Genomic DNA, 15,729 nt, shown 5'->3' with positions numbered 1-15,729 from the left:
CCAATTCAAATATAGACAGATGGGCCCTACCCCACCAGGCTCTCAGCTCTCAGGTATCCATATGGTACTCCAAACAGCCACTCAGGAGCACACGGGCAGGGACCTGGGACCCTGCATTCCCTCAGATCACACCATGTAACAAAGACACATGCAGGGTCACACAGTCACTAAGCACAGACCCCAGGATGCCTTTACACACACAATCACACACAGTCACACAGGAGGTATTGTGCATTTATTCCCGATCTCTTCTGCACAAAGACTGACCTGTGGTCACACGCCAGATGCAAGTACACCTGTCCTCAACACAGCAGCACATGGTCTTGGGGTCAGAGCAGAGTCCTCAACACACTCATACAGCAGAGACTCCTCCCCAACAGGCCCACAGACCCTTCTAATGGGATGGGGTCCTGCCCATAATCCCCCATGAAATTTACCTGCATAGGCACATCAGTGCCTATGACCCCCACCCTCCCCCAGTGCTCCCTCACTGCAGTGTGCAAACATGCACACCCATACATACACCTCAGGTCTCAGATACTCTCAGTATTGCCACGAACACACCAGCTTGGGGACACAAAACCTTGTCCCCCAATTTGGCATGGATGCAGACAGATGCTTCCCCTTCACAGGGGCACTCCAAGCCTGACATAAATAGCACCCTTATCCCCAAAATCAAACTCATAGCCCCATGTGGAAGGTGCGGAGGCTGAGTTCCAACCCCAAGAGGGGTACCCTAGAAGAATGGTACCCTTGCATTCACCATGTGCACTACAAGTGCGGGTGGCCTGTTGCAGCCCCACCCTGAAGCCCTGCCTGCCAGGACACTATGTTCCCAAGTCTGGCAGATGTCTGCCCTGCCCGGGGTAATTAGGAACTGGCCTGGGCTGGCCACCCTCAGACCCAAATCCCCGCCGTCCAGCTGCCGGACAGCCCATAAAAGGGGGTGAGGGAGTGGTGCTACAATCCTCAGGGCCTGGGGGAGAGCACAGGCTTCAAGCTGATGGTCTCCGTTCCTGACCAGAGGCCCCCACTTCCTAGGATGTATCCTTCCACACACTGCAGCTAGCCTTCACCCTGTGCTCAACCACCCTCCCCCAACTCACTCGTGTCCCCACACACTTCTGACTGCTGGACCCCTGCTGGACCCGGGGCAGGTTGCCCGGGCTACTTCACATGCTTAATAATTGTTACAGTGAATAACAACAGACACTCTGGCGGCTACGTGCCTGGTGCTGTCGTAAAGGCGCTGCTTATTTCATCTCAAGTCCTCACAAGCAGGCCTAAGAAATTGGTGCTTTTGTTATTCCTACTATCCAGGTAGGGAAACTGAGGCTCAGATGACACATGGTTTGTGACACAGCTGGTTTTGGGGCCCAGGGGGGTTGGCTTGGAGCCTGGGGTCTTTGTCTCAGGTCATATCATTATGTTTGCTTACAAGGGCTCCCCCAACTTGTCTGCACCTGCCTGCACACACCCAGTGGAAGTGTGTAGGGGGGACACGTCTAGGCTTGTGGCTGGGTTTCCCTTACACGCACCCCCTGGCACACCTGTGTGCAGCCTGAATACCATTTCCTGCCTCATGCATATCCTCAGGCATGCTCTTTCTGTGCCCTCTAACCAGCTCTGGCTTGGAACTTGCAAATGCTCAACATCATGCTCCAGGCTTGGGTCTCTCAAGTGGGGATGACATTGGCTATCCAGGCAGTAGCAGAGGGAGAAGGGAGAAGGGAGCCCACAAAGTGCCTTCCAGGCTGGTGTGCTAAACCCTTCCAGGGTCCCGTGAATTTTGCCACGACTCTGAACGGCCACACTTTATGGTTCCATTTTAGGGATAAAGGGACTGGAGCTCACATGGCTGGAAGCATGCCACCTATCACTCTGAGGCCACGTTGGAAGCAAGCAGGACTTCAGGGGCTCATCTGACCTGTGTCCTCTGCTGTCCTGCCTCCAAATTAGCCCCCCTGTTGCAGCCCTGTGCTGGGAAGGGTTGAGGCCATCCCATGGGAACAGGAATTGGGGGGTGGAGACTGCTAATCCTCAGTCTGGCAGGCCCAACCTCTGCCCAGGGCGCCCACTAATTCCCAAACCAAACAGCAGGCAGTGCTGGGCCCACTGCCGGCCTAATCCGTTCCCCACCAGCCTAGGGCCGGCCAAGGGGCCTCCCAGTTCCCACGCTCTGAACCTCAAAGTGGGCAGATGCTCCTCTTCTACTATAGGCTTTATAGCCCCAGCAGGGACACCGCTACCCACAGAGTTAGGAAAGGACATCCCCTTACTGAAGATACCCTCTTTCCAAAATTACCATAATGAACATATATCTCTTATTAGACCTCTGTTGTGGGATGCCTGGTTGGCTCAGCGGTTGGGCTTCTACCTTTGGCTTGGGGTATGATCTGGGGTCCAGGAGGAGTCCCACATTGGGCTCCCTGTGGGGGGGCCTGCTTCTCCCTCTGCCTATGTCTCTGCCTTTCTGTGTCTCTCTCTCATGAATAAAAAAAAAAAAAAAAAAAAAAGGACCTCTGTTGTGACTTAATCCCTTTAGACGTGCCATCTTTGTGCAGTGTACAACCTATGCAACTGTACACAAAGGCGCTGACCCCTAGCCCCCCCTATATCAACATCCACAGTGGTTTAAGATCATTTTATTGAGGGGCGAGAGGCAGGGAGAGGTGGGGGGCAGCTACAGCCCCCCCCAGCCCCACCAGGGGGAACAGACCTCCTCCCCGCCCCCCGCCCCCCACGTGGCTCCCCCTATACTATGGGGGGACTTTGTGCAAACTCTGCCCCGGGGAGGGGTGGAGGGTGGGTGTGAAATGGCAGCGACTGGGGCTGGTAGCAGTGCTACTGGGCACTGGGGGGCTTGTAGGGCTCCAAGAGGAGGGCAGAGAAGGTGTTGACCTTGTCCGCCCCCCGCACCTCGTGGGGCAGCAGCGGCAGCTTCACAATGTGGAAGTCTTCATACAGGTCCTCCATCTGTGGCCAGGGCATAGTGTATATGGCAGTGATCAGGGGGGTCACAGGGCAGGGACAGAATGTGGGTCAACGGGAGGGTCGGGCCAGGCATTTCCCAGGATCAGGGGAGAATGTGGGGCAGGGGCTTCATTCACATGGTGATAAGTGGGAGAGAGACCAGTGAAGTCAGAGATCACTGGGCTGGACCCCCCACCTTCCCGCCCGGGGTCAGAGGTAGCCAGGCCAAGTCAGCTAGTCTTCAAGACCCAGAATTAGGGTAGTAGCAGGAGGCTGGGGTAGAGGATCAGAACATGGGATGGAGTAAAAGGTGAGAAAATATAGTAAACGATCCATGGTGCCTTGGTTGGGCTGGGCCAGGCCCCAATTTCCAGGGTCTAAGGTGTGAGGGCTGGGCAGGCAGTTGGGCATGCCCACCTGGTCCAGGTACTTGGCCTGAATCTTGTGGCGGGCCTCACACATCTTGCAGGGCTTCTCGGGGTCAGGGAAGACGAGCTGGTTGACGATGATGTTGTGGGTATCGATCTTACACTTGGCTAGCTCCTGGATCAGCCGCTCTGTCTCGTACAGGGACAGGAACTCAGCGATGCACACGCAGATGAAAGTGGTCTGCTCCTGCAGGGCGTGAGAGAGGACAGCGAGGGGCAAGTTCTGGCCCTGTCCCCATCCCAAGCCTCTCACCACCTGCCTGGGCCGTGACTCACAGGGTCCTTGAACTGTTCACTGACGGAGCGGATGACGGGCAGTGTCTCCTCCAGCTTGGAAGCTAGCTGGTCTGCGTTCATGTCCCCCAGGCCCAGCATGTTGCACATCTGTGGGGAGGACATGGGAGGCTCACAGCTTACCTGGGGTGCCTTATAGCACTCAGGCTGGGGACTCAATATTAACACCAGGGGGACCACTTCTGACACCTCTTGCGGTTAAAGGTCCTCCAGCAGGGGACCTCGAGACAGGGCTCAACCCAGCTCTGCCATTTCTGGGGTACTTGACCTGTGGCCAGGGGGCTTGACCTCCCAAAGCCTCAGTTTCCCCATGTGTAGACCTTACCTCCAACAACTGTTGTACTGAGGTACAGGTCCCGGAGTGGGGGAGGAGGGGTGGCACACAACACCAGAGAGAGGGTGGTGGTGGTGGTATGTGTAACTGTGGGGGCATTGAGGTGATCATATTGTCATGCAAATAACAACCCTTGGGGCACTTGTATAGCCTTTGTTTGACAGACAAGGAAGGTAAGGCCCAGAGAAGTGAGGTGACTTGCTTGAGGTCAGAGAGAGATGCCACACTTAAGTGTAAAGCATTTGAGCCTGGGCCACCTGGCTCTGGAACGTGTGTTTTCAAGCTCTGTGTGGGTCCTATGGAGTAGACGGCCAGGGCCCCCCCACCCCTGTGGTGAAGATCCATCCCATGGGCTGGGAACACGGACTGAGAGGGCGGGCGGTGGTGGGGAAAGCCTTTGTTACTGCACGTCTGCCCACTCTGACAACAGGGGGTGCCTGGCCACCCTGGGGCCTGCCTGCCTGGGAGATGAAGGGGCTGATCTGGTTCTTGATCTGCATGAGGCGGCCTAGGCCCCGCTCCACGATGGTGGGGAAGTTGAGCAGCCTCAGCGTGTGGCCTGTGGGCGCCGTGTCAAACACCACCACCGAGAAGTTCATGCCCTTCACCAGCCTGCAGGGAGAGGAGCGTCAGGCCTGTTTGCCCTCTCCTGCCCCGCCCCAGGCACACCTGTCCCTGTTGGCAGGGCCTGACCTCATGACCTCTGCGTAGCTCATGGCCTCATCAATGCCGGGGAAGGCGCTCATGGCCTCCTGCATCATCTTCTTGCCCATGCTTAGCATGTTGTCCTCTTCGAAGAACTCGTCGGGCAGTTCAGCCACACCAAGGCTGGGGTCAATCTCCTGAGGGCCGAGAGGTCAAGACTCAGGCTGCTGCTACTGCCAGGCCTTCCCACCCAGGCGCCAGGCCAGAGAGAACCCACGAAGGGCTCTGAATACCAACCTTCATCAGGTTGTGGCTGGGCATACCCCTGGGGTGCCATGGCCCTCCCCTAAGTTCGTCAGGTCTCGTGTGGTCACACAAGTGGTCAAACCATTTCAAAATATAACGGAAAACTGTAAACTGTGATCAGCGCCCCGGAGGGAAGTCAAAGCCTGTGGCTGGGCCTTTGCACTGGCTATTCCCCATCTGGGGCCCTGACCTCCTCCAGACCATTTCTCTAACAGGAGCCCTCCCTGACCATCCCATCTAACAATGCAGCCCCAGCTCTCCCTGCCCTGCCTTCATGTCTCCTGTATACCTAGCTCCTCCTCATGTGCCTTACTCATCATGTCCCTCACCTGTCTCCCTGTTCATCACCTTTATCACCTGTCAGCACCATGAAGACAGGGACTTTTCTGTCATGTTTATTGCTGTGTCTCCAGCACCTGGAAGTGTCTGGCACACAGTAGATCTTCAACATGTATGTGGAATCTAGGAAGGGAGGACTGTCCCTGGGGCGTCTGGTCTGCCCTGGATTCAGTGCCTCTCTCTCCATTCTCCTCCCATATCACTCTTAGTGACTTCACGGGTCCCACGGGAAGCCCCCAACTCGCTGGGCTCCAGAGGTCATTTCCCTGCAGGAAGCGTGTCTACCCTTTCCCCCCGCAGTCATACTCTTGATGGGTTATTGCTAGTAACTGGGCCACCTCTAAACTTCCACACTCACTCTCTGACCTGGGCCTCCTTGCCCCCTATCTCAGTTATTTAAGCCTCTTAGGGCCATCTTGTCCCCACGCGCCCGCCCCATTGTTCACTATCAGTGTTCCTCATGGCCGGCACCCTTATCCAGCCTGGGCTCCATAGGGTGCCTCTACAAACACTCCTTTTTCCCTCTGTGGTTGGCAACATCCTGACTCTGGTCATTTCCCATTTTCTGCTATGGCTGCAGTAAGGTGAACACCACGGAACACACTTGACAAATAATTCCCACATTGCTCCCCATTCCTGAACACAAATCTCCAACAGGCACTCAAGCCAGACAAATCCTTGAGAGTTTCTTCTTTTTCCTCAAACTCTGTCTGACCCATTTACCCCTTGCTCCCTGCAGAGACCAGTGTTGTGCCTGATTAGAAAAAGAAGCCACCAGCTGCCAACACCCTCATCTCCCCCTAGGAAATGCTCCTGCGCCTCCCATCCCACCCCACCCTGCCTCCATGTCCTGGGTCTGTGAGCTGAATGGAACTCACACCCACCTACCTGCATGAGGACCGTCCTCTGCCAGCATCCTTGCTCCCTCCCGCAGTATCACTGTCCCTCCCTGTTGGGTCATTTGCATCGGCAAATAAACATGCTCTGACATCTCCTCCCTCAAAAAAACCACCTCCTTAACATCCCCCGCCCCAACTCCCTCCAGCAATGGTGCGATTTCTCCCCATTTTGGCGATCATTGTCCCCACTCCTCAGCTCACCCACTCTGGGCAGGCTTCTGCCCCCACTCCCAGAGCGCTCTCTCTAAATCTGATGTGCCTGCTGGAGCCCACGACTTTTTCCTGCCAAGTCCCTTTGTCCTCCTGGGGCTCAGGAGCTCACAATTCCTGGCTTTCCTCCCACTGCACTCATGGCTCCTTCTTGGCCTCCCTCACTGGTCCCCGCACCCCCCCACGCAGCTGGACCCTAAATGTCGACGTGACCTCAGTTTGTTTCTGGGCTTCTCTGTTCTCATTCTCCTCTACTCACACAGCTTTGAATACTACCCTTGAGACAATGACTCCCAAATCAACACCAACCTCTTCCAAGCTCACATAACTCACGGAACTCAGCCGCTGTCCTGCCGTCTCCACTTGGATGTCCAGTGGGCATGGAATTCCTGATGTGTCCCTTCAAAACCTGCTTCTCTCCTACCCACCCCGATCCTAGTTGCCCAGGGAACCAATGCTGAGATGTATTCGATTCACTTTTTTCCCTTGCCCATGACAACTAAGCATTTGCGTTGCTTTAATTCCAAAATACATCCCACTGACCACTTTTCCCAATGTTCTGAACCCCTCTAAGTTTAGGCTGCTATCATCTCTTGCCTGATCACTGCCCCTGGTTTCCTTGCTTCCATTCTCGACTTACCATCTATTCTCTGCATGGCAGCCACAGGGAACTTTTTTGCCAAATGAATTTGGCCATGACACTGCCCCGCTTAAAAAGAACAGCTTCCTATCAAACTTGGAATTAAACTGCTCCCAGTGGCCTGTAAGGTCCTCTGCCACATAGAGGTGGTTCACCACATAGAGGTGATTGACCTCTCTGATATCACCTTCCCTTCCCTCGTTCACTCAACTCTGGTCACTCCGGCCTCCTTGCTGCCCTGCAAACATTCCTCGCTCATTCTCCTGTGGAGATGTTAAGGGATGATGCAGAACGGGCAAGGCATAGTGGTTGACAGTGTTCACAGAGGGCCTGAAGGGCCTTTGCCAGAGTGGGGAGCTGAGCCCGGCTCCACTCACCATGGCGAAGAGGTTGTCATAGCCTTTGACCTTGGTAGGCACCTTGGAGAACTTCTGGTCAAATGCATCGGAGATGTTGTGGGCTGGGTCGGTGGAGATGATCAGAACACTCTCCCGCCCCTTGGATAGCTGGACGGCTAGGCTGCAGCTGGGCAAGGGAAAGGTCAAAAGGCAGGGAGTGAGGGGTCAGGCTCTTCTCCCTAGGTCTGCAAGGGGTTACACAGGGCCCAGGAGCAGGGGACCGGCATCAACAGGGGCCTTGAGAGAATATGGGTAATTATGGAATCAAGACTTAATCCCTGTATAGGAACCCTCTCAGACTTCACCTGCTGACCCTTCTGGGTGGCCGCAGTGGTAAGGTTCAGCTGCCTGAGTCAGTCTGGCCTGCTGCCTGCTGCTTCTTTGCTGGCACAGATGTGCACGGTCCAGCTCTCCAGCCATCCTAGTTTGACCCTAAACGCTAATCTAAGGGGTCCCTTGCATCGCCTGCTAAATTCAGGATGGTTCAGTCCACTTGTTCAGGATAACTGTCCCAGGGACCCCTCCCCCTCCTCTCAGCTGACTGGAATAGTCTAATCACGTGCCTCCCCTCCCGCCTACCACCTCTACCCCCACGTGGCCAGAGAATGGCAAGGTTCGCCAGCCTAGGAGAGTTTGCCTCGGTGCCCCTCCCCCTACTCCGAGCTCACTCTGGTACGGTCCCGCTGACTGGGACATCTAAGTGCTGTCAGGCTCCCGAGCGCTGGGTTCAATGTGGTTCTGCCCTTGAGCCCCAACGGGGGCGGTCCAACTCAGAGGGTCCCGGGCCTGCATTCAGGCAGTCTCTTCCATTTGCCCCAGGTAACTCCTGGGAGTACAATCCGGAAGACCCCGGCCCAGCCCCCTCGCTCGGCTTGGGGTGGAAGAGCCAGTCCCGAGCCTCCCCTTCGCCCAGTGGTACATCCCACCCGTCTTCTCGGCCCCCGCCGCAGCTTCCTTACCTGCAGGTGGTCTTGCCGACGCCACCCTTGCCCCCGACGAAGATCCACTTAAGGCTGCGCTGCTCGATGATGTTGCTAAGCGTGGGCTCCAGCGGCTCCACATCAGGTGCATCCTCGAACTCCTCTGCCTCAACCCCCCACCCGGCCACCCCTGCCGCCATCTTGGAACCGGCTCACGTGATCCAGCGGAGCGCACCATGTAAAGAACCTACAGGGGAAACTGCCTAGCGCATCCCCATCAAGTCTAGGAGCCTGCATTAATTTCCTCATGGACTGACTTTTACGCGATAATAGAAGCTATATTTCCAAGGTCTTTCGCTTCTAACGTTCACTTAGTCGCCCTCTTGTCTATGTTTTCTCGGAGACCCCCCCTGCCGAATTAACATATTGGTACTTTTCAGACTACTCCCCTTCACTGATTGGATGCCAAGTCTCGCAGCTCTCCTTTCATTGGCTACCTTTTTTCTCACTTTCGCCAATCACTCTCACGTCCCTGTAGCCGCCAACCTCTCCTTAGCAACCAGCCAAACACCCAGTCCATGCCCTTTCCACGAAGTTAGATACGAGGTCCGCCCTGGCCTGACTTCATAGGTTCAACTTCATGTCGATCATTGTCTTTATTCTTTAAATTGGGTCCCAACGTCGCCTCAGGTCCGTGTCTTCTGTTATCCAATTGGCGGTGAGCCATCTGGCTCTTGACGCAAGCCAATCACAGAGGAACCTATTAGTTGGCTGGAGACAGGTCCCTCGACTGCAAGGCGGTTAGAGGGAGCACAACCGCAGTTGTGGGCAAGGTTCGCGCATCTTCGTCCAGGGCGCCCTGAAGGCCCATGCTGGGCAGGCGAGGGCAGGGATCGCACCTGCAACTGCCCTCCTTGTCGCAGAAGGGACCCTCCCCCTATTCCCGGAAACCTTCTTGCACTTTGCAAGAGTTTGAGGGGGGACTCCAGCGAATTCCCTCTTTGAATCTCTGCCCTGGGCAGGGATACAAGCTGGGTCCGACACTCATTTTTTTTTTTTTGGGGGGGGGGGTCCGACACTCTTTCTTAACCTTAGATAGACCATAGCCTAGGGATGCCTGCGACTTCATTTGAGAACTCCAGCCTGTAATGACGCCCTTATTCTCGGGTGGGGATCCCAGCTCAACGGAGCCAGCTGTGTTCCCTTTCCCAAATGAGAGCTCCATCCCAGGGACGGGTACCCAACCAAACCAGAGATATTCCCATTTCTAGTCGGGGGTGGGGTCCTTTGGCTAGATATGCCCTCTAGACCGTGTTCGGGACCTCGGTTCCGAGATGTCAGGTGAGCACACAGTCTCAGAGGGGGCCTTTCCCTCACAGAGACTATCCCTGGTGTCACAAGGGGATCGTAGCGCCAAAAAGGTAATGTCCCCCCAGTTTCAAGGGGGAACCTCATTCCGGAGAGCCAGCAGCAGCCCTAGTCCCAGACAATGGTTCCATTCCCGGGGAGACTGCCCAAATCTAGCGGGATTATAAAAATCCGCGTGGCCGGCTGGGCGGGCCCGTGCAGTCAGGTCTCACCCCTTATTCGCCCCGCCCCTTATACTCCGCCCCTACTGCGGACGCTTGAGGTCTAGACCGCTCTTCCCGGCATGCATTGCCCGGGACGGGGCAAGTCGGGCGCCAAGCGCCGGGCCGGAGCCGCCTTCCCGGAGTCCTTTGCGCGGCACCTGGCGACAAAATGGCTGCCCGAGGGAGACGGGCGGAGCCTCCGGGCCGGGAGGCGCCGGGCCCCGCGGGCGGCGGCGGCGTTGGGAGCCGATGGGCTGAGTCGGGGCCCGGGACGTCGCCCGAGAGTGGGGACGAGGAAGCGTCGGGCGCGGGTTCTAGCCCGGTGTCGGGCGGTGTGAACTTGTTCGCCAACGACGGCAGCTTCCTGGAGCTGTTCAAGCGGAAGATGGAGGAGGAGCAGCGGCAGCGGCAGGAGGAGCCGCCCCCGGGCCCGCAGCGACCCGACCAGCCTGCCGCCGCCGCCGCCGCGGGCCCTGGGGATCTGAAGAGGAAGGGCGGCCCGGGCCCCACGCTCAGCTTCGTAAGGAGCCGCGGGGGTGGGGGCGGGCGCCAGGGCCTGCCTTGGCAGAGGGAATCGGGGCCCGAGAAAGGGGATCGGGATCCAGGTCCACCCTCCGGCCCCGATGAGGGGGTCGTCCAGTCGCCCGCTGAGGATCTGGGAGCTGGATTCTCAACGAGAGGTCTGGGGGCGGAGGGCGGGGGACACCCCCCCTGGAGCCCGCCCGCAGGGACCGGGAGCCAGAGAATTGCATTCGGAACAGCGCTCCGGGGATGGGGAAATCAGAATTCCCGGATTCCAATTTGAGTGGTACTTATTAAACTTGGGTACTGGGACCATCTCCCACCATGGGGAAGGGGGGCAAATTCAAATCTGGAATCTGAGTTGTGTGGATTAGAGACTCAGCGCGCTTACTGTGTGACCTTAAGAAATTTGCTCCATTTCCCTAAGTCTCATTCGTCCAGTATCCATTTATTGAGCACCTTACCTTATGCTGAGCATTGTGCTGCGTGCTGGATGTGCCATGTTGAACATGACAAAATCGTTGCTTTCTTGGAGTGTCTGGGCTAGCCTGCTCTCAATTTTCCCATTTGCAAAAATTGTTATCACATCTTCTGAAGTGATGAGGGTTAGTGAGACCATCCGGGAGGTTACTACCAGGTTAGTCTTATAGGAAGGACTAAACCACCAGTGATTTTCTGTTGGGAATGAACACCCCCCCTCCCAAACCCCCTCAGTTTGGCAGACTGGAGAAATTTGTGGTGGTCAGAACTGGGGGAGGGGTGCTGTTGACATCCGTGAGTAAAGGCTAGAGATACTTCTCAACATCCCACAATGCACGGGAGAGCCCCACTCACCCCCACCCCCTGCAAAAATAATCCAGCTCAAAATATCACTAGTAGAAGTTCAAGAAACTCCACGCTAAATAAATGGCAACTATACTGATGGTCAGCTCTGAGCTTGCTTTGTTTCTGGTATTGAGATCAGGTCCCTGGAGGCTCCTGGCTGGCTCAGTCGTTAGAACATGGGACTCTTGATCTCAGGGTCTAGAGTTCAAGCCCCAGGTGGGGTGTAGAGCCTGCTTAAAAACAAACAAAACAACAACAAAAAAACCCAATAAGATTCTTTAAAAAAACAAAAATTAAAAAAAAAGGAAAAGAAGTAGCTAATTCACAGCGTAGATATCAATTTATTCAGAGATCAAGTCCCTATGGTGTGGAGAAAAGTGTTGAATTGAGAGTAACAGACTGGTGGTCAAGTTTTAGACCTAGTAGTGTGATTTGGGGCAAGTGATCTAAGCTCTCCAATCCTCATTTTCTTCATTTGTTAAAAGTGAGTGGGGATAGTCCCAGCAGCACAGGTTCCTTGATGCCTGGCTGAGGAGCAGAGATGAAATGATGTCTGTAAAGCCTGTTGCAGCCCATGGGCACAGAAAGTGCTCAGTCAGTAGGAGAAGGTGGAGGAGCAGGGGGAGGTCTGGAGCGATACTTATGTTGGAGGAAGGAAGAGTATCAGGACCTGGGTTCCTGGCTTGGTGTAAGAACCAGAAGTGGAGGCTGAGTGATTCTTTGTGAGTGGGAGTTCAGTAGTTGTCACTGGTTTTTTTCATCTCTTCATTGAGGAGCACCCTTAAAGAGGCCAGGTTAGGTATAGGGGAGACCGTGTCCTTTGGTGGGCAAGGATGCTGCTGTGTGACTTGGACCCATATATATGATCTTGTTCCATTGTTTGCTGCCAACCGAGGCGTTCCCTCATCTATAAAATGGGAATGGCTGTGACCTTTCTCTTGGGCAACTGTAAAGTGAAGGATAATACATCCAAAGTACTTGGCACAGTGCTTAGCATACAGTGAGTGCTCAGTAAAGGGAGCTGTTGCTGCCTGTGTGGTCCTTGCTAGGGGAGGGTGAGGCTTTGGCTGGGAGAGTGAGGACAGCCTGTCCCCACTGATGTGGGGGTTCTTCTCACTTTTGGGGAGGGGAGCCCAGGGGCCCAGGACTGCCAGGGTATCATGGGCCCAGGGCAGGCGCTAAGAGTCGCGTGTGCTCCTCTCTGATTGCTGCGCAGGTCGGCCGGCTGGCGGAGCTGGGCGCGGCGTCGGGACGGGCCACCGGGCCGGGCTAGGAAGGTGTAGTGGGCCTCAGCGCCGCCAAGGGCGGGCCCGGCTCCTGTAACCGTTGCAGTCTTCTGTCCCTTCACCCAGGTGGGCAAGCGCAGAGGCGGAAACAAACTAGCCCTCAAGACGGGAATAGTAGCCAAGAAGCAGAAGACGGAGGATGAGGTGAGCAGGCTGGGTGTGGGGGACCACCCGCAGTGCCTTTCCCTTCTAACCTCAGTGCCTGGCTGCAGAGCCCTTTCCCCCTGTCCAGCACCCGGGGCCTTGGATGGGGGGCTGGGTGGGGGAGGAGGGCTTTCAGCAGGATCCTCAGATAAATTGGGTCTGCATATCTTTACCTCAAACCCAGGACCTTAAGGGTGATATGGGCTGTGGGAGGGAGTGTGGGGGGTGTCAGCTGTCTCAGGACAGTCCTGACCCCAGTTCCTGGCCTCCTTGGTATCCCCTTGCAACCCCTTTGTGCCCCCACCCACAGGTATTAACAAGTAAAGGTGACGCATGGGCCAAGTACATGGCAGAGGTGAAAAAGTACAAAGCCCATCAGTGTGGCGATGACGATAAAACTCGGCCCCTGGTGAAATGACCCCCTTCCCTGCCTGCCTACGGCCTGGGACTCTCTGCGATGTACATAACTATTTAATGCAGCGGCAGCGGCGGCAGCCTTTCCCCCCCAAGGACTTCTACACAGAAGGAAATCGAGATGCTTCCCGCAGCCGCGGACGATTCTCCAGGACTCTTTTTTACCTTGAGCACTTGCCTCCTGAGACTTCATAGAACAGTGGTTTACTGTCCCCTCTTCTCCCACCTCCTTGCTCTCTGGCTCTTTCTGTCTTCCTCCCACCCCCACCCCCCCACCCCTCCTTAGCCATCACTTCTGGGAAGTAAAGAACTTGACTTAGTGCCGAAAGCTGTTTGCCTTCTTTGTTCTCCACCTTAAGTACCCCCTCGCCCCATTGCCTGGTCCTCTACCTGGTCCTGGGTCTGGCTCAGTGGGGGGGTTATTTATGGGCATGGGGAGGACAGGGGTGCCTCCCCTCCTGTCAGCCTGGACTCTCCTCAGGACCCATTTCCCCCTACCCCTGACGGAGCCTCAGGATTGCTCCTCATGTTCAGCATTCCATCACAGCCCCATTTGGCTGGGCCAGAACTGTCAGTTTGTTCGTTCAGCAGACACTTGACGGGTGCTTGCAGTGTGCTGTTCTGGGCCCTGGGGCCAACAGTGAACAGAACAGACCATGTACACTCCCAGCCCTTCTAGAAGGAAACAGACAAAAAGGGGAAGCCATTTTGGGAGATGACTGGGAAGAAGTACAGGATCGGGGCTAGTGGGAGAGTGTCTATTTCTCTTGACATCTGATTTGAGTCCTGAAGGAGGTGAGGAAGCAGGTGGAGGGAACAGCCAGTGTAAAAACAGGTGGAGGAACATATGGCCTTTGTGGGGAGCTTTGAGGTGGCCCACATGATTGGACCTGAAAAGTGAGGACGGTGTGTAGATTATATGCAAGGGTATCTTATGCTAGGGTTTGGATTTGGAACTTCATTCTTAGAAGAAGCCTTGAGGGGGCAGTATGATCTGAGGAGCAACAGGTTATGTGTTTTCTATCTTAACAGGCCCCCTCTGGCTCCTGGGGCAGAACCTGGAGATGAGGCTGGGCCATGATTAGAGGAGGGGAGGTGGTGTAGTATTGGCAGTTGAGGAGGGCTGGGATCTGGATTCCAGTGGGGCTCCTCTGTCCTGCCAGCTACTTGCCCCTCCAGTGAGACTGGGTTGACTCCACTCTTATGTATATACGATCAGAAGTAGCACAAACGCCACCTTGCAGAACATGATTGTTGACATGTCTGGGGACTGGGTGTCCTAAAGGAAGCCTGACTCCTTTAGTATTCCTTGTACTTTTGTGCCTTCCTGATAACTGCCTGGCTGCCTGTTCCTCACTGAGCCCGCAAATGTTTTAAGATGTCCCTGCCTCCCAAACCTCTCTTCTCAAACCTGCTGGACCTAGGAGCAGCATCTGGGTCCCCCAGCCATGGGCCTACCTCTCAGGCTTTCCCATGCAGGAATGCTGAGCTGCTCAGCACCCCTGCCCATTCCCAGAGTTCTGGTTCCCATTTCCTTACCAGGACCATGGTGGCCGCCTGGGACCTGTGTAGGAAGAGGGAAGAGGGCTGAGGTGTATAGTACCAACCTGGCCTCAGCCAGATCCACCCTGTGGGGGATGGGGTAGGCATTCCAAATACGGAGACTGAAACAGGCAAAACTCCTTGTTCTAGTGAGACTAACATTCTAGTTGAGGAAACAAACGGGAAACGAAATGGAACACAGAACACATCAGATGGTTATACATTCTATGGGGGAAAAATTATGAAAGGACAACGGAGATGAGTGGGAGAGATGGCAATTTTAAGTTATCAGGGATGGCCTCCCTGAGAAGGTAACATTTGTCTTAAGTTCTGAAAGCAGTAAAGATGATCCCTGGAGGTGTTCAAGGCCAAAGAAAGCAGGTACAAAGACCCTGAGCTGAAAGCTGGACTGGCTTGTCAAAGAGAAACGCCTAAGCAGGCTTTGGAACAGGAGACTTGCATCTCACTTCTGGCTAACACACTAAGGCTTGTCTGATTTATTTTCCACATTGGCTCAAAGCTATCTCCCTCCTACTTTGGGGATGATGAGCTGGCCCAGGTGTAACTTTAGCCTTGGGGATGTGGTGTTGGGGGAGGGGACATAGGCAGCCAATGGTGCCAACCTTACCTCCTCCCTCAAAGGCACCAGCAGCCGCTGGATCTTTAAAAAGAAACACAAGTGGGAGAAGTAGGTCGCCCCTGCAGCAGCTCAGCCTCTTTTCTGGAGTGTCAGGAGGCAGGAGGAGCTGATGGAGTCCCAGCATCCCCCTTCACTGCATTCACCAGTTCTGACCTGGGGAAAGTCTGAAGGGGGAGAATCAAAATCAGGGTTTGGTGAGTCACATAGCCGTGGCTTCAAACTATTCTGGTGCATGTTAGTTGTGTGATCTTGGGTAAGTCACTTAGTCTTTCTGTGTTTCAAGTTCTTTGTGTATACAATAGGGATAAAATATGGAAGCATCTCCAGAATCAAGTTCTAAAGTAAGGGCAATATTGAAGTCAAAACAGCTGTCATTGTTTCTCTGGGTGTAGTAATTGG

The 15,729-nt window shown here is 55.1% G+C and overlaps 2 protein-coding genes across 3 annotated transcripts; one reads left to right on the top strand and one right to left on the bottom strand.

Moving 5' to 3' along the window:
• Window positions 1–2,629: 2,629 nt before the first annotated feature.
• On the bottom strand, window positions 2,630–8,602 carry GET3 (guided entry of tail-anchored proteins factor 3, ATPase). Its single transcript, XM_041760361.1, has 7 exons — window positions 8,426–8,602; window positions 7,446–7,593; window positions 4,723–4,871; window positions 4,491–4,641; window positions 3,678–3,785; window positions 3,391–3,588; window positions 2,630–2,976 (listed from the first exon to the last, which is right to left on the bottom strand). The coding sequence occupies exons 1-7, from the start codon at window positions 8,584–8,586 to the stop codon at window positions 2,845–2,847; spliced, it is 1,047 nt and encodes a 348-aa protein (XP_041616295.1). The 5' UTR covers window positions 8,587–8,602; the 3' UTR covers window positions 2,630–2,844.
• Window positions 8,603–10,061: 1,459 nt separating this feature from the next.
• On the top strand, window positions 10,062–13,476 carry TRIR (telomerase RNA component interacting RNase). Of its 2 annotated transcripts, XM_041764577.1 has the most exons (3): window positions 10,078–10,477; window positions 12,657–12,734; window positions 13,045–13,476. In XM_041764577.1, exons 1-3 carry the CDS (start codon window positions 10,127–10,129, stop codon window positions 13,150–13,152), a joined length of 537 nt encoding a protein of 178 aa, XP_041620511.1. In that variant the 5' UTR covers window positions 10,078–10,126; the 3' UTR covers window positions 13,153–13,476. The 2 variants fall into 2 exon arrangements, with proteins under 2 accessions (XP_041620512.1, XP_041620511.1); XM_041764578.1 differs by lacking the exon at window positions 13,045–13,476 and having other exon boundaries at window positions 10,062–10,454; window positions 12,657–12,733.
• The last annotated feature ends 2,253 nt before the right edge of the window (window positions 13,477–15,729 follow it).

This window comes from Vulpes lagopus, chromosome 7 (assembly GCF_018345385.1).
Source record: "Vulpes lagopus strain Blue_001 chromosome 7, ASM1834538v1, whole genome shotgun sequence".
In the NCBI taxonomy this organism is placed as follows: domain Eukaryota; kingdom Metazoa; phylum Chordata; class Mammalia; order Carnivora; family Canidae; genus Vulpes; species Vulpes lagopus.
Note: the sequence above shows the minus strand (reverse complement) of the source record. Positions and strands in the feature narration are given on the sequence as shown.